Here is a 19,365-nt window from a genome sequence, read left to right as displayed (position 1 = left end):
TTTTTATACCTAGATTATTAAATTTTGCATGACATTAACATTATGATTGTAATCGGGTTTCGGGTCCCTTAAAACCTGTTTTTACTTAATCAAAAACATTATGTCTTCATCGTTATTTCCAAAGCCAAGTGCCCCAATATACTTGTATTTAAATTTTTAAAAATAACAATTCAATTTATCAAATCTCATGCCTTAGTTAAATCTAGATTAGTTGGGTGTTTATTGTATGTATTTATTTAATTAGCCTAGATTTAAGAAATGAAATAATTTTTTTTAATAATGTCCACAAGACCAACTAGTCTATGAGACCAAGATTCACATTCCTAAGACATATTACAATCATTTTCGATGTCATATCTTCTATGGTGGATCTTGATTCTTCCTCAAATAAGGTGGTCAAATAAGGTGGTCAAATTGTCTAATTTTAGCTTACTTTCATACTTGATATGAATGCCATTGTTGGCTATACACACAATGATGAAGTACAATTTACCTCCACTACCCCCTACTATAGGACAAATGTGTTTTCAAATCCTATTCTCCTTTAGGAGTAGTTCATTTGTGAGTATCACACTTAAGATGATGTGATCTAGTCCTCGAACATGAGAAATTAACATCTTTGCATCCCCTTTACTTTCTACTTAGGTACGTATGCATTTTCATGATGTTTCCATTTGGGGTTAAACTCTTTTAACATAAAGTACTTTCTTTTGACAAATTTGCTTTGTTCACATGGTAGTTTTAAAATTTTCTCACCTTTTTATTTCTTTATTAGTGTTTGGGAACTCTTGTAAATTAATGTCCCATATAGTCATTCTTTCATTAATTAATTTCATTCTCGTGTCATTCATTTAGCTTAACTCCTCCATCACCATTTTGGGCCAACAATGGTTTTTGGGCAATTTTTAGATAGCTTAGTATTTAAATTGTTACTATTTGCTTCCAATAGGAAACTATCTATTTCAACTAGCATAATATTAAATGGAACTAACCTTATTTTTCTCTTGGCTTTTTTGTAACTATCTCTATTTGTGATTTGACATATTGCTTCCTTAGACTCCATAGTCATAAAGGAGAATTAGTGTGACAACCAAGCTGAAATGAAGTTTTTTTGGTTTTCTAGTCTCATAATTCAACATTCCTAAATCTATTTCATGTGTAGTATAAAGCTTTCATCTTATCGTTTTTGTTTTTTTATGTCTCTTGAGCTTCCCTCAAAAGAAAATTTATTTTTTCCTTTTTTCCTTTTAGATGAAAAAATCATGACTTTAGTTTTGCTAGTGTTTGCTTACATTCTACCTTTTTGACAGAATAGTTCAAATATTTTTTGAATTATAAGGTTTTTTTTTAATAAAAATAAGATTGTTAGAAACAAAGAATAACTTACCATGCTGAAACATGCTAAACTTCCCATCCTTAACTTCTTTAAAACTAATCTTTAAATTTGTTGGAATAAATACGTAAGTAAAATGAAAAAAAAATAGACAACCTTATTTAACACCAATATCATTTGTAAGCATTGTAACATAGCAGAGGCAGGGAAGAGTTGGTTTATTTCCCTTGTAAAGCTATGCGTGCGATATCAAGCATCGAACGAGAATTGGGTGGGTAGCTTACACTCAACTGCATTTCTTGGCTTACACACCTGCTACTGCTATTATTTTATAATATAATATTGTCTACCATACCAAACTCAAAAGAGCGCACGCATAAGCATAGGATTCGTGACGTGTGCGCAATGCAAGAAAAAAGAATAGTTTTACGTACAAGTCTGGTGTTGCCAGCTTTTAATTAAGTAGTTTTTACCAACTAACCAAATGCGTCCTTCACAGCTTGCTCCAACTATCGACGGCGTTTCATAGCCTAACTTTGTAAGACTACTTCGACCCTTTTAAATCTCTCTTCCCTTGCTAGCTTATTTTCTGAGAATGTCGTCAAGTTTGTTCAGCGTGCTTATTTGTTTTTTCGGTGATAATCGATGTTCATAAGTCCAGGGATTTGTGCAATTTGAATTTCGAGTCTGATAATTTTCCTTAAAAGTTTTATGGTGTATGTGTTTCTTTCAGAAAATTGGGCAATTCTCTATCATGGGAAGGCAGCTTCTTGTGCGTTGTCTGCTTGTGTGTGTGGTGTTTTTTCCAAATGTTCACAGTGAAGTGGTTAGAGTTGGATTGACAAAGAAGGGATTGGACAGAAAGAGTTTAGAGTCTTCAAGGATTGCAAGCAGCCAAGATGCAAGTTCCTGCGGTTTGCCTCAAGTAGGAGGTGGAGGTACTTATGTGGGTCTTAAGAATTATATGGACGCTCAATACTATGGACAAATCAGCATTGGCACCCCCCCTCAAACTTTTACTGTTATATTTGACACTGGGAGCTCCAATCTCTGGGTACCTTCCTCCAAATGCACATTCTCGGTGAGTCCTCATTTTGTTGGAGATTTATTATTTTTCACTCTGTGACAAAGTAAGGCCACCATAATATATCCTCTTACCATGTATTTTTCTTATACCTCTTCCTCTTCATATCATGCATTCATAAGAAAAATTTCTTATTTGATCTGTAATTAAGGCTAAATAAAATTGTGCTTAATTTAAATTACAGATTTATCTCAATCGCAAACAGAATTGCGTGGTTATGTTTTTTAACCGTTGAAATTACAAAAGCTAAGTTCACTTTAATCCTTTCCAAAACTTAATAATGATAATTAATAACTTAAAGAAGAAATCAAAATGGAAACAAATAAAAGAGAATTAGAAGACAAAAGAGAAGAAGGATCAAACACAGATTGATAACGGAGTTCGTCTAATTAGGACTACGTCCCCAGGTCCGCTTCTCAATGTTGGACCGCTTTATTAAGATTGCCAAGCACTTGAAAATATCTTCTTGCAATTCTCAAGCTTCAAACCTTGCATAAGAATTTCTCACAATCTCTCTCCTTTACAATTTTTGGTGTAATAATCAACACCTTGTATTTCTTCTCCAAGAATTCTCCACTATCAAAAGCATGAAAATTCTCCCAAGTTATCACCACTTCACGAATTTTCCATCCTACACTACCCCCTTTTATACAAGAAAATTGCTCAAATTGATATAAAACCAATTGATTTTGCAAAATCACCTTATCTCTCCATTTTTACATATAAAATCTTGAAAAATCTCCTCTTAACAAATACAATAAATCTCGTTTAACATTAACCTCCCAATTTGTTTTAAAACAATATGCTATTTAGCCCTTTATGGAGGTTATCCTTGCTTTTACATTTGAGAATTTATTTTTGTACTAAATAAGGTTTTTTAATCCCCTTATTAATAGGGGAAGGAGATTTTAAAATCTTTTGAAAGCCATTTAAATAGCCTCTAATATTCTCCTAATAAAATGGGCTTATATAACTTTATGTTTAGGAGAATTAAGTTTTATTTAAAGATTTATGTAAAGGAGGGATTTTCCTTTTATCATAAAGAATAGTAAGGCAAGAGGATTTTAAGGCATGGGTTAAGGGATTAAATCCCACCAAATCCTCCTTAATTTATTTATTTTAAACCATATATTTTTTTCTTTTAATAATTATGGTTTAATCCATATTTGTGCCAACTCACTACTCTTGCCATATCATATGCCATGTGTCCTGCCAAGTGTCACATTTTGGTGATGCCACATCATCATTTTGACCAAAACTTTGACTGGTCATAACTTCTACATACGGACTCCTCTTGAGCCCGTTCAAGTTGTGTTAGAACCGTGTCAGCGAGCCCTACACAATGATGTCATTTTAGTGAGATTTTGAGACTCTGATGTTTTTAGGTTTTTCTAGATCCACCTGAATCAATATTACAATAGAAGCACACCCTCCAAATTGAAGTAAAAACTTTTCCCCTATGTTCTCTCCTCCTCCTCTGAGTGGGCGATGCAATCTATCTCTTACCTTAATTAAAGCATATCTTGGAATTTTTTGTTTTTATTAATTAGAGCTAAATATTCAAACCGAAATTAGAAACGTACGGGCCACATGGAACCACACCCATGAAGAATATTTGATTTAAACAATTTGATTTTAAAAATCCCTCCACCGGATTGAATTTTCTCAAGATTTTTTTGCAAACAAGCTACTGTGAATAAGACTACAAAGACCTGAATGAATTTTCTGAAAATGTATTTTGCAAACATGCCTACGATGAATAAGATTGTGAAGTTACCAGTATGATCAAGAAAGATTCTGAAATATACTACGACTCTCAACATAACGAATCCACGTGCCTTTTCCCCTGATAGAGATTCATCAGCTCGTGCAGGATGGGTTACATCAGACACTGGAATTGAACTTTTGCTTGTTGCTAGGCTCTTGCCACTAGGGAAAACCTTTAATGCTTGAAAAACTTCTTGACAGTTGACACAAACCTCATTTTTATATTTTCAGAAAAAGAATTTCATCCAAGTTAACAATGGACACGTAGGTCTATGTTCTCAAAGGTTATCTGTGAGCAATGTAACGTTACACACCCAGCTCCCTACAAGCATGTAAATATGGCGTTTTTAACGAATATGAAATCTGGTATTGCATGTATGCAACTATTCCATTCAAACGAAGTGTGCCTGAACCTTGAGTTTTGATATCATGCCTTTTCCTTCTGTGTTTTTGGGATTGTAACTAGCCCCATCTAATATAGTGGCCCTTCAAAAATTCACCTGGCTTTATCTCGAGATGCCACAACTATTGGATAACTCCAAACTTACGTTGTGTCAACAATAAGCACTCCAGCATCCCAATACAACACATCTATCTGTTTTTATTGAATAGTTACTGAAATAAGATTAGGCCACTCATACAGAATTAGGAAAAGAAAAAGGTTGTTTCCCAGTAAGATTTCCAACCGATTGTTTACATGTATAAAAATGTTGATTTTTCGTTCTTTAACCAATTGTACTGTAACATACTTTTAGTTTGGTAATAAATTTAATTTTTCTCAGCCTTCAAAAACTGGATTATCTGATTACAGATTTCCAAGACACTTCTTCTTGTATGTGGTGAAGCTTTTTGTTTTCTTATATTAGGGTGTAATTTGGTCATTTAAAAAATGCTGGGTACTGGATTTTAGGAACAAAAGAAGAAAAGTCGATATTCCACATCACTTATATTTGTAAAATGTGTCATCGTAAATTACAGCAGTCAAGGAGGAAACATAACCGATCTTTAATCATACCCTTCATACCCTTTTGTAGCTAAATAGTTTCTTGTTTGCCACATTTATTGTCCGTAACAATGTGGAAGACCCTCAAATTCACCCTTCTAATTTCCAGATGGGTTAATCTTGAGATTACTGCTCTATCTTCATTCTATTGCTGTTCTGAAGTTATTTACTAAATATCCAATAAAGTGGAGGATATCGACTTAAATATGTCTAACAAATATGATGAAATAAGCATGTGTTGAGCTGTGAGATATTTAAGCCATTATAACGTGAAATTGTGGGTGTAAGATGCTACTTTGGTTAAGACTCAATATCCAAAGTGAACTGTTGTGACTTTCAATGATATTTGTATCTGCAAAGGCATTATTATTTTCTACTTCACCCAACCTAAATAGACAAGGAACAAACTATGATTTATAAGGGACAACAATTGATCTCATTTCAATTGGCTCACTTGAACATTTATTTGAGTTAAATTAAGCTAGTATGAGGGAGATGAAAGTCTGTTTTGTGATTCAAGAGTAGAGAATAACCTTTGAAATATATTTTTAGATTAAAGTCAATTGTATATGTTGGGTCCCAAAACCGTTGCTCCACTTCTTAGAACTAAATTTCACTCACGAGGCCAGGGTTGTCATTAGGTGAGTGAAAAGGGTTCATCAATAGAACAATGCCAACTCAACAAGAGTGGGTTCTCTTTCCTATACTTTGAGATCGGCTTAAACTCAAGAGGGTGTTCCTAAACACTTGTGTAATAAAAGATAATTTGGGATGACAATTAACCCTTATTGTTGATACAACTCCAAAGATTTGTCATTGAGCACAAGAGCAACGAGTTATTTTATTACCTCTATATAGCCGATTGAACACCATGGCAATGAATATTGGGTGTGAAGGCAAGATACATTATTCATAGAAATTGATAAACACTATTCCTTGTATACAATCTTATCATGAACTGCACAAACTTAAATTAGAACTAGAAGAAGGGTCTTCAATAATTTGTTTTGATCTTGAGTGACTTGAGTAAGTACATGGGATACTAGTGCCAATCCAGGGGGACATAGTCACAACTAACAAGAAAGTAATTGCAAGGGAGAATGCCAAACAACAATTGATCTAAGCATTTAAATGTATCAATATGTGTTATTATTCAACTTTACATACTTACTAATCAATCAATGAACTGCACAAATTCATATGTAAATACACAATGATCTATCATAGGCAATGTAACAGGTTTAGAATGTTGTCATAATCATCAAAGAGTGTTTACACTCATAGAAACAAATTTGTTGAGGAAATATTTTATAATAAAAACGTATTTCTAAATTGGTCCATGTTGATGAGTTCTTATGCACTATGCAACACAAAATAAAATACTAAGTATCCTATCCTCTCTTGAACAAAATCCTCCCAAGTGCTAAACTGTGTGATCAAATGGGATGACTCCAAGGTTCCGAATGTCAGGTGTTGGCGTGCTCTTGGATAGACTCAGTGTGTATGATGTGATATTGCTGGAATCACAAGGGGGCCTTGTTGGTGTACATTTTATCATATACTGAACATTAGAATAAAGTAACCAAAGATAATTTATCCTCTCTTGAAAAATCACCACTTATGCTAAGATTGCTAGAAGATCATATGGTGATTCCAAGGTTTCTTTTGTTAGGTCTTGACGTGTGGATAAGCTCAAATGGGCATTGTGATATGTTGGTAATACACAAAGAGACTTATGCTTGAATCGTTCAATTCACAATGAAGGTTTAGACAATGAAGCTCTATCATTTGGGACTTGGATCATGAAAACTAAAAAGGAGACAAGGGTTTAGAAGTTCTAATCTATTCCTAGGAATTCAAGAGACGGTATTGATTTGGTGAACTCAATAAACCACACTTTGCTTCGCCTCGCTTAGGACAACTACACAAAGCGGATGCAATCTTCTAGGGATGTGTTTATGATCGAAAGTTAAATATACACAAAGAAAAGCTCAGACTAACTTTACATAATGAACAAAAATCATCTGTTCATCAAAAGTATGAGCGAAGATTCACCACAAATCAATACTTATCAAATCTTGCATTCATCTAACATACATGGAATAAAATCTAAACTATTGTGCTGAGGAAGTTGAAAACCTCGCTAATCATTCAGATAAAAGAGATTACAAGGCCTTAAGAGAAAGAACACAAGTAATGTATTATCTAAAAATGACCTTCTTGCAACAATATTTCAAAAACCTCACACTCTCCAAATGAGAGGAGGCAACCTTATATAGGAGTCTAAAAATTTTGAATGGTAGAGATCAAACAACGATCGAGGGCCCAGATTGAAAGATCAAAACCCTAATTAGGGTTTCCTAAAATTAACTACCCCTTGACCAATGAGAAAATTACATTTGGGACACTTGTCCTTCTTGCTAAATATGAACCGACAATAAAAATAGAAGGTTGTTGCATTGTGAAGTGTGCCCTAGACATGTTGACTTGGAACAATCTGATTGGTTGGAAGACGACGAGGTGCCACTTCAGCGTGTTGGATGTCTTCCCTGAATTCTCCAATTTGTGTGAAGAAATTGTCTAAGTATGGAAATTTGATTCTTCTTGTCGCCATCTGATTCTGATTGGGAGCTTGTCTTTGATTCTTTAGGAGATGAAATCCCTCTAGAAGTTGTCATGATCACTTCCATAGGTCTGGTATTATGGATGAAATTCCTCAAGAAGTTTGAAGTTTTTTTCATCAAGTCCAAGGACTTTTCTTTCTTGATGCCTTGAGATTCTTTGAAGTGCCTCGAATTTGGAGAAGAATTCCCCTATGAAGTATTTCTCATAAATTAGCCAAATTTTGGCCATCTTTATGCTCGGATGAACCTTGCTCGTGGACTTGTCTTCAATTCTGAATTTGGCTTGAAACTCCATTTGATGATCCCACCTTAACTCTCATCCAAAACCTGCAAAACCAAAAGAAATTAAGTTAGAATCCTCATTTTGAGTGTGAATTTCAATGGTTTGATGGCAGAGTGTGCTCTGATTCTTCAATTCCTCAGAACTTTTAGCCTTTAACAAGCTGTGAACACTTAGAAATTTTAGAAACCCTTGAAAACTCAATCTGATTTGAAGGTTTGGGAGTGAAATTTGTCTTTGATTACTCTGAAAATGAACAACTTAGTCCCAAAATCTATGAAATAAATGTTGAAATCAGATTTGAATCCTGGAAAATATGTGAAAATCAAACAAAGTCCCTGAAAAATCCATCCAAAATTTGAAAACAAGGTTGAAAACTCAATAAATCTACCTTGAATACCCTTGTCACCTTTAGAATCTCAGAAAATTTTGAATCTGCACTTGGAATGTCTTTAAAATGCTCTTGAAAACCTTTGAAATCCTCTTGAAATCTGTACAAAAACTCTTAAAATCTTCTCCTCCTTGTGTCTTTCTCTTCCAAGTTCGAACTTCAAATGAATAAATGAGGCATGCACAAGGTATTTGTATAAGAGTTCGAATTCTTAATTAGAAACTCAGAAATCATCTTAAAATTTGTTTCTATTTCATCCTCAGTTCTTCGAATCTGCAAAGAATGTTTCTAATTTGGTCTTCAATTGACTTGTCATCTCTATCAAGTTCGAATCCTTCATCTTGTTTCACAAATGCAAGTTTCTAATTCAGTTTTCAGTTCATAATTCGAACCAAATCTGCAATATTCTCCTTTTAAAAAAAACTTCTATTTCTATCCTAGTTCGAACTTCATCTTCAAATCTTGTTGATATCACTCTCTTTTCCTCCAATTTGGCAAGTATCTTTGACTGATCTTATTCTCTTTACTTGGGCGGACTTGTCTTAACTTGTTTCCATTTGCAATCAGAGGTAGGGCGGACTTTGCACAACTTGTGCACCATCTAACATAATGCTGGGCGGATTTCCTAGAAGTCATGCACTTAGACTTAATTTTTAAGGTAGACTTTGAGAGATGTGTGCACCTTAACCTTAACCAAATTTCTCTCTCCTCAAAGTGGATTTCCTTGGTTCTTTCCTTTCTAACATGTCATTCTTCTTCATTTGAGCGTACTTCACTTCCAATGTGCACTTCATATGTCCCCCTCCTAGGGCAGACTTCTCTCATTTCATGCACCACTCAATGCATAGTGGGCAGACTTTACCAACTTTGTGCACCAAAACTCATGGCGAACTTTACTGATCTTAAGCTTCATGAAGGCAGACTTTGTTCTTTATGTGACCAAGGAGGGAGGACTTCCTTGTGTCACATTCATGATCTTAGGAGGGTGGACTTCACTTACTTCATGCCACATTGCTTCATACCCTAACGCGGACTTCATGATATTTAGGAACCTTTCTCATGCTACCTTCATACCCTTGGGCGGACTTTATCACTTCCTTGCACCATGGTGAGGGCGGAGTTAGATCATCTTAGGCACCTTTCACGTAGACAAAGGCGAACTTTCTCAACTTCATGACCCATTGCTATCACCTCCGAGGCGGACTTCATGAATTTCAAGAACCAAGAAGGGCGGACTTCAAGAAATCCACGCACCATGAGATCAAAACTTTGAATCTTCATAACTTGAACAATACTCCTCGGATTGCCTTGAAATTTGAAAACCCTACTTCAATCATCCACTGAATTCATCAAGATCTCTAAAATTTAGGAATTTGGCTTTTTCAAACAAAACTTGAATTTTGGAGGAATTTGTGATCATTTTCAATTTAACTCAGAGACAATAGTGCAAACCCTAGATCCCTTTCCAAAAATAGAAAAAACAAGCATCCCTAAAAAATAGGAAAAACTTTCTAAAAATAGCCATTTCGAGGATCACGCTTAAAATGCCAAAAATGAAACTTCCTAAAAAATAGGAAAAGCAAAAGAAAAAACTTTCCAAAAATAGAAAGTTGTCCAAATTGACCCAAATCAATTGCAATCTTCGTCCTTCGGACTTTCTAGACACATAGAAGACATCTAGACTCTGTTCTAACCATTGCTTGACAAACTGATTCATGACTTTCAAAATTTAGACCATTCAAAACTGACAAACTTTGGCAATACTGATGCCGGAAGGTTGCGAGGCTCTAACAAAAACCCTAGAAAGTAGGAAAAAGGGAGGGTCCCCATTTGCAATGGGGCGATGTGTGAAAAAGGTCACAACAAGATTTATATTGATACTTGAATGCTTGAATGCCACTGGAACGTGGAATTTACTTGACTTTAAAACAAAAGATAAAAGAGATAGGGTTTAAGAAGCTAATATAATCCTAGAATGTAAGAGACTATGAATGAATTAGTGAAATTCAACTAGACCATGCAAAGCAACAACTCTACAAAGTTTAGTGTGATCTTCTAGGGAGAGAAAAATGATGTTTAAATTACCACCAATGACATTGACACCATCAATGCAATGCATATCAATGAGTGAGTAGCAAATGAAGTTAATCTCATGAAGAGAGATTTGTTGACCACGTAAGATATTTCACAATCAGCGAAACACTAGTAGTATGAACATAAGAATATATGGTCCATAATAGCTTCCATCCATCTAACCAATATGAAAATAAATGAGAAGTAGAGACCATACAAAATGTTGAATTAACACATGAAGTTTGCTATATCTTCGATGAAATTAACATGCTTCTTGCAACAAAGTCTTAGCAACAATCTCCTTTTCTCCTACTCAACTCTAGCTGCTATCTAATTATTGAGTATTGATTATTACTGAACTATTAACCTTTACAAATGAGAAAATTGAGCCTTATGTAGATAGCTCTTTACAATGAATGACTCAGATTGATTCTCAAATCAATGGCCAAGATTATGAGATGAAACCCTAATTAGGGTTTGTTACACCCATTACATAGTTTTTAATGCTTGACCAATGGTAAAATTATAAAAAATAGGATGCATGTCCTTTAAATTTTGACCAATAGATGATAAGGGTAGGTACATCAAACTTTGTGCCCACAAGTGGTAGGTATCCACCTCGTTAGATGAGTTAGGTACATTCAATCTAGACACCTTGACTTGAAATGATGAATGAAGGTGAGTTGGTGATGACTGGGCGCCACCTTAACTTACTTCCCATCATAACTCATCACAAGAGTTTGTGATTCATGCAATATCTCTTGATACTCAACATTTCCAAGCACCTGAGGTGATTGAGGTGGTGGTGGGAGATATTCCCAAATTGCATCATCTCTCTGACTTGATCACCTTCACCCAAAGCCTCTGTCTTGGATTATTCTTGGTATATTGGCAACATTTTCTTGGATTTCTAAAGGAAATTCAAGGTACTTGTGAAATTCCCTCCTTTTAGCACCTTCACCTTCATTATTGCTCTTCGCTATCTTCTTCATCTTTCATCCAATGGCATCACTGTAGAGCAATCCTTGAAATCTCCATGATGTTGTTGATCTTGTCCTCTGCATTGCTTAAGGTTGTGATGCCTCTCTCTTGCAAGGTTACAATGTTCCTTGTCTTTGCTTTGAGCATGTTGATGCTGATGTGTCAATCCTCCACACCTTGGCAAATTTGATGTTGTGAAGCACCCTATCTTGGATACTTAATCTTCTCAATGTTGCAAAGTCCTCATTGCCTTCTCTCATCCTTAAGTACCTTGAAATGTGAATGTTGTCCATCTTCACATTGTTGTCCTTTTTTAGTATCCACTTCCTTGAACTTGAACACCATAAGATGATCTCTTGCATGTCTTAATCTCCATCAAATGGTGAAGTTCCTCCTCCCTCACTTCCATAACTTGAAAAGAAAACACACCTTGATCAAGATATAGAAGAGAACAATGTCATTCTTTAAATCTAGAAATGAATTCCCTTTGTTTGATCTCTGATTTTCACATTTCAAGGTCTGATTAACTGATATTTTGAATTCTGATTGCTCATACTTTCAGTCCGAGAGTTCACTTTTTCAGGTCTGATTTTGGGATTTCAGCCAGCAAGGAATGTGACTGGACCTTTTGGGAGGTCAAGTATATCATGACTTGTGATGGGGGATTTGAGTGGCTACTAGAAGTGAGCATGATGGTCAGGGATTTGAGGGGTCACTGACAGTAAGTATGATCGGACCTCTTCATGTGTAATGGAAGTGCCGATCTCTTCAGGTTATTGACATTAATCACTTCTGCTTTTCGTTAAACTCCCTCTTTTACCTGATAAAACACCGGTGATGATGTATTTTCACCGCCAAATTAAGGGAAAATCAGTCATAGTCATGAATTTTGGGGTGAAGTGGGACTGGTCAAGGAAGGTCAGGCTTTTAGGCCTCTACTAGAAGTGGCATTTAAGGTGGTCAGGCTTTTGACCCTCACCTAGAAGTGCTACGTGCTTGGTCAAGATTTTCAGCACCAAGTGGAAGTGTTCTCAGCTGATCAGACTTTTTGCCATGAAGTGGAAGTCATCTCATGCAGGTCGGGCAACTAGAAGTCTCCATCATCTTGCCAGAGATGATTTCCTTTGATTTTATTGTGCCTTCTAAACAGAAATCACACCATACAGGTGCACCCAGCAATGAGGGTATACGACAAACTTTTTGCAGCAACTGTATAGCTTAAAGAAGCAAGCTAATGACTAAAGAAAATCACCAACACAATAATCTCGATCTGCCAGTTGAAAACCCCTTTGGATCTACTCGGAATGTCCACGAAACTTCACCAATAAAGTCCAATTAGAACTCCTGAATGAATCTCTCTTGAATGCCAAATTCACTGGATATTTCACCAACTCAAATGGCTGCAACATTGAAGATTTTCCGTTCTCCAATGGTTGTTCAAAGCATGAAACCCTCAGTCTCTTCTCCCAAACCAAGTTCAAAGAAAATAGATGCTTAACATAATAATCAAACTTCTCTTTTTTCATGCTTATATATTCTCCATAAGAAGTTCGAACCTCTCCCAAAAAGGCACATTTAATCATTTAAATGAAATATTATTTCATTTGCTCATAAATGAATAGACTTTGGGTTATGTGCCAAATAATTAATTAATAATTTGGCCCCTCTTTAATGATGAAAATGACCCTTTCTTTATGAAATAATAATAACTTATAACATACAATTAAATGGCCTCATAATAAAATTTATTAATAAAGCTATCACTTTATTAATAATCAAATAGGCATAAATCCATGATTAATCAATATTTCTTCATTTTGTCTGCATCGAGGAGTTGACCATTTTATCCTTTGTCCAACCCACTGACTTACCAAAAATAGAAAGGGTCCCTCTCGATCATCTCTTGACTTACTATAAATAGTAAGTATATGAAACTGAGCCCAAACAAAGTCTAATCTGAGCCAAACGAAGACCAAACTGGAACGTACTAAATTTCAGGGAAGACAATAACCCCCATTAACCAAGCCTCTGCCTCAAAAGACCCCCTATCCACAATTATTAGTCTACAAGGGTCAGAATGATAGACTAATCATCCGAAATCCATGTTTGCTAAAATGGGGACATTACAGTCCGCCCCTCCTGAAATTGCTTGTCCCCAAGCAATCTCGTTTAAAAGTAAGCTCCCCCACCTGGATCCCAAGTGAGGACCTATGTAATGTCCTTGTTATCACTAACCAATTCTTGCAACACCATCAACAACACAACTGACAGGAATATCAAGTGTCGCAAGAACATGAACATCAAGTGGAAGCAACTATGAAGATTGAAAATGTTTGCTTCCCAAAATTGCGCAAGATAAGTTGCCATACATATCATCTAACACATGCACAATTGAACTGTGCATTTGAAACAAATCATGTACATGAGAACCTGAAATGAGAATACTAACGATCCACACCATGTACATGCATTAGTACTCTCCAATGAACACAAATTGGAACCCTGATGCACACAAAGGATCCCTCAACATACGGGCAAGTGTCCAACATAATATACCGGAATCCCAAATCTAGGAAAGAAGTCTGCCATCTAAACCTCCCTCAGACTTCCGCTGGTCAACATTGATTCCCACTTCGCCATGCCAAATGTGGTGAAGCCAACCCATGGGACCTATCCAAACTGCAACACTAACTCTGTTGCTACCTGGATCCCAGTGTAATCTATACACACATCCATCCATATTGTGGAGATAGGAATATGTGGAAAGATCTACTACGTAACATCTCTCAACAACCTCTGCTAAGCTCTCATGGATGTGATACCCATGCATGCCATCATGCCCATTGCCACCATAATGTCTCTGAAACCATGTATCCAAAGATAGTCTCGATGACACAAAAGTAAAAATATCCACCAAATACACATCAGCATGATGAGAAATTGAACACTGCTCCAGCAAGTAGCCACCAACAATCAACTGAGTTGGGTACTTGCAACTACTAGGTCCATCTACTAAAGATGGTAACTCTCCATCCCACAATGGATGGTATAATCCCAAAGCCAATCCACACTGATGCATCATCAAGTCCTCCACATGTGGATCAAAAGAAAAGTGATGAGCACTCCTCACTGTGTAGTTGCGATAAAATGCTCCAACCTCGTCAAGGGCTCATCTCTAACAATATTGGAATTATGTGATGGCTCCAATCTCTGACCCCGAACAACTGAGTGGGTAGGGGCTCTAGTAACCCTCTCTGCAAACCCAATCACAAAATCTCTATCAGGAAGCATTGTATTCAAATTATCTACAATTACTCCCACACCACGTTTGATGGTATCCTTCGTGGCTCCAAATGAACCATCTCAAACCTCAGGACTCTCAAGAAGGTACTCAATAAATGAATCTGTGTAGTAAAAACAATATAAGGCTGAGTCAACCTTATCCTCTGAGACCTACAACTGATCACTTTGACTTTGAGACACAACAAGGTGGCGTCCAAAATCAGTTGCATGGGATGAAGTAACAGATTTGCTTCTAGGAGGGGGAAACAAATCTACATGAGAGCCATTCTCCCAACCCGATGACACTCTACGAGTCTCATGTGAAGTGGATGGAGTAATGTTGTGTACTAACACAACTCTCTGGAGAGTTCACCATTGCCACACAAGAGCTATCAACAATCTGACCTGCATCATCGGTCATAGTACTAACCTCGGGATATCCTGATGCAACAAGTGGCTCTCTGTTGCTCTCAATCGAAGTACTCATCCTAGGTAAGTCACCTATACCTGCATCAGTGATGGATGTAGCCACATCCTCAATACATCCATCACTACAACCCGTGGGTGTAAACTCATCACCAAGTGCCGCTATAGGAAAGTCAACTGTATCCACAGATGGTGAAGACTGTGCTAAACTTAATGCCATGGTAAGCTCGTCAACCTGTGACTGTGACTCATGAAGGGTTGACTGAGTGCTCTCCAATGAATCCATAGTCACCTCAAGCTCATGGGTGAGCTCATCAACCTCCTCCTTTCCTTTTAGTGCATCGTAGCAAGTGCAATCCCACTCGAGAAGATAATCCCTATCAGCTAGTAACTGTAGGTAATTTTGTTTCATTATCCCAATAGCTTCTCGAAGTGCATGGAACTTTGCTAGGGAAAGGCTCCTATCACCGTGCTCATGTGTCTTAGGAGTACTCCAACCAAAGGTCACCAACATCTGTTGGGCGAAATCAAAATGCTCCAAAGCTGTAGCAATCATATCATCACTAACCTTCAACTGCCTATCCAGATGGTGATACCCTTGTGACTCATTCTTTCCACCCAAATTTGCACTATGGTATGAGGCTGAATCAACATCACTCTCCTCATGATCAACAACATCATGTGTGCTATCATCCATGCACACCTCAACATCTAAGGTACTGCTACTATGACCCTCAATGGGTGGCTTAATTGGTAAGGAAGAAGTTGCTGATATAACATTATCTTCAAACACTTCCACTTCGAATGTAACTGCATGACCATCCAACTCATGATTCTGGGATTCTATGCCAACACATGAATCTTCAAACTTGTTTTCTAAGGTCTGATCTGAAAAATCAGACTCACAATGACATGAATCTACATCACACATTACACAATTAGTACCCAAATCTCGAGTACCCTCGTGTGACAACTTAATAGAAGCATCTTGCACATGTGTAGTCACTGCTCTCTCATGCTGATGCAAATTTTCATCACTGCTGTCATGTAGATCCGAACTGTTATGGGTCAACCTTTGGATGCAATTTTCATTCTTGGCACTAGTATCATGAGTGCCAACACCCAATTTCACTCCCATAACATCTTTTGGACTTGCCACAACTTTCAACTCATCTTCATGCTCGAGTGGACAACTGCTATCATCAAAATCAGACTTGTTATCATAACTGATAACAACTTCTTGAGTGCTAAAAATGTTCGCTTTCTCCTCAAGTTTCACCTTCTTATCCTTCTTCTCTGCATTGATAGGATTATTTGCATTGGCGTTTTCTTTCTTTTTCTTTGCAAACAAGGGATCCAAAAATTTTGGATGTTGTAAAAACCTTGTTAAATTCCTATCATAGTCTTGATAGGCCTGCATGAATTCTACCATAATTTCCTCAATGGACTTTGTCTTTCCAATGACTGAAACAAAAACAAGAGTGTTGGTTACTCTAATATCAACTATGGGAGCTCAATTATTTCCAACCCCAGCAGGATGGCAGGAAACCGCTCTAATACCACTCAAATAACCCTCGCCAAATCTGTCCTTAAAATGTTGATTATAGGCTCAAGGAATTTATCAAACACTTAGCATACAATGTATAAAACCGTTGTTATGAATTTTCTGATTGTCTTCTTGAGTTTGTAGGCTGCAAATGAAGTTATTGAAGACTTCTAACAATGCAATGTTGTTATAGAAATGATATGCTAGTTGTTTTAGACCTTTACACACACATGTAAATGACTGAAATTAACTAGTACAACTAGTTGACATTAAGACAAACACTTGCCATGCATCCCAATGTACACCTACAACCACTAGGCATTCAAGCAAATAGTTGGCGTACAAGCCATATACTGATAATAAACCAAATACAAATAACCATAAAGCTTTAATTGTAATGCAACTCAAGATACATGGCAATGCAATAAACAATAATCTGAAAAGTCTTTATTGGAATGTAGCAAACAACAATGGTAATAACAAGTATGGAACCTATTAACTATAGCAGCGACCATAAACTTTATTGTTTCTTTTTGATAGACTTTATCTTGGCCCTCCAAATGTTGCGTTTATTCTTCTCTTATATCGGCATTGTCAAAGATGATTTCCTTTTATTTTATTGTGCCTTTTAAATAGAAATCGCACCATATAGGTGCGCCCAACAATGAGGGTATACGGCAAACTTTTTGTTGCAACTGTATAGCTTAGAGAAGCAAGCTAATGACTAAAGAAAATCACCAACACAATAATCTTGATCTGCCAGTTGAAAACCCCTTTGGATCTGCTCTTGAATGTCCACGAAACTTCACCAATAAAGCCCAATTAGAACTCCTGAATGAAGCTCTCTTGAATGCCAAATGCACTGGATATTTCACCAACCCAAATGGTTGCAACACTGAAGATTTTCTGTTCTCCAATGGCTGTTGAAAGCATGAAACCCTCGGTCTCTTCCCCCAAACCAAGTTCAAAGAAAATAGATGCATAACATAATAATCGAACTTCTATTTTTTCATGCTTATATATTCTCCATAAGAAGTTTGAACCTCTCCCAAAAAGGCATATTTAATCATTTAAATGAAATATTATTTCATTTGCTCATAAATGAATAAACTTTGGGTTATGTGCCAAATAATTAATTAATAATTTGGCCCCCTCTTTAATGATGAAAATGACCCTTTCTTTATGAAATAATAATAACTTATAACATAACATTAAATGGCCTCATAATAAAATTTATTAATAAAGTTATCACTTTATTAATAATCAAATAAGTATAACTCCATGATTAATCAATATTTCTTCATTTGTTTGCACCAAGGAGTTGACCATTTTATCCTCTATCCAACTCACTAACTTACCAAAAATAGAAAGGGTCCCTCTCGATCATCTCTTGACTTACTATAAATAGTAAGTATATGAAACTAAGCCCAAACAAAGTCCAATTTGAGCCAAATGAAGACCAAACTGGAACATACTGAATTTCGGGGAAGACAAGAACCCCCATTAACCAAGCCTCTAACTCAAAAGACCCTCTATCCACAATTATTAGCCTACAAGGGTCAGAATGATAGACCAATCATCCAAAATACATGTTTGCTAAAATGGGGACATTACAATCTTAGGTTGGACATTTTGCTGCCAATTGGAAGTCACCATCCAGCATGTCAGGGATTTAAGCTCCAATTGGAAGTCACCATCCAGTAGGCCATGTATCTTGGGTGCTACTAGAAGTGAGCATTAGCTTGTTGTGGATTTTGAAGGTAAGTGGTAGTGATCATCAAGTAGGTTGGACTTATCACTAGCAACTAAAAATGCCATCAAGTAGGTCGGGGATTTCAAGTGCTACTGGAAATGAAGAAGGTAGGTCATAGATTTTGGGGTCTACTGGAAGTAACACCTCCCACCCTTAAGCATTTGCATCTCTTCATCAGCTTGATCACCGTACTTGCTTAAACACTGCAATCACTTATTCTAGCAGCGTAAACATTATGGTCATGACCTTAGGCAAAAATTAGGTTGGTTGTGGATTTGACCACCCATTGGAAGTGATCAAGAAGTAGGTTGTGGATCTAAGGGGCAGGTGGAAGTGGTCATCAAGTAGGTCAGACTTTTACCCTCAAGTGGAAGTGACAACAAGGGGGTTGGGGTTTTGAGAATGCACTGGAAATGATTATCAACAAGTCGTGGTTTTGAGGGGGCACTAACAGTGACTCTAAAGTAGGTCGGGGTTTTGAGGGGTCATTGACAGTGATTCTAAAGCATGAGTATAACCAGCTCATTTAGCGTTTCAATGACTTTCCACTCATTCCTAGCAACTTCACCAATCAAAGACAATAATAATCTTCAAAACCTTAAGCATTCACCTCAATCAACATTCAAATCACCAAAATATGGATGTATTCTTCTTGATCGGACTTTTGACAAGCAACTGGAAGTACTTATGAGCTGGTCGAAGACTTGAAGGGTCAAAGGAAGTGACTTCATTTATTCCATTTTGCTACTTCATTCATCCAAGGGCTTTCCTTTCATTAACAAGGTTTATTCATCATTGTTTTGTGCCTTGAATACCCTCTCC

The 19,365-nt window shown here is 36.6% G+C and overlaps 1 protein-coding gene across 2 annotated transcripts in view; it reads left to right on the top strand.

Moving 5' to 3' along the window:
* Positions 1-1,797: 1,797 nt before the first annotated feature.
* The window catches only part of LOC131044045 (aspartic proteinase oryzasin-1), a 79,827-nt gene continuing 62,259 nt past the window's right edge, over positions 1,798-19,365 (top strand). The window contains exons 1-2 of one of the 2 annotated variants that reach the window (XM_057977319.2): positions 1,798-1,871; positions 2,067-2,414. In XM_057977319.2, coding sequence (XP_057833302.1) covers positions 2,088-2,414 — 327 coding nt within the window. In that variant the 5' untranslated portion in view covers positions 1,798-1,871; positions 2,067-2,087. Of the gene's footprint in view, positions 1,872-1,913; positions 2,415-19,365 lie in introns of those variants that run through there. The other variant, XM_057977312.2, reaches the window with a different exon arrangement.

Source organism: Cryptomeria japonica, chromosome 6 (genome assembly GCF_030272615.1).
Source record: "Cryptomeria japonica chromosome 6, Sugi_1.0, whole genome shotgun sequence".
Taxonomy (NCBI): Eukaryota; Viridiplantae; Streptophyta; class Pinopsida; order Cupressales; family Cupressaceae; genus Cryptomeria; species Cryptomeria japonica.
Note: the sequence above shows the minus strand (reverse complement) of the source record. Positions and strands in the feature narration are given on the sequence as shown.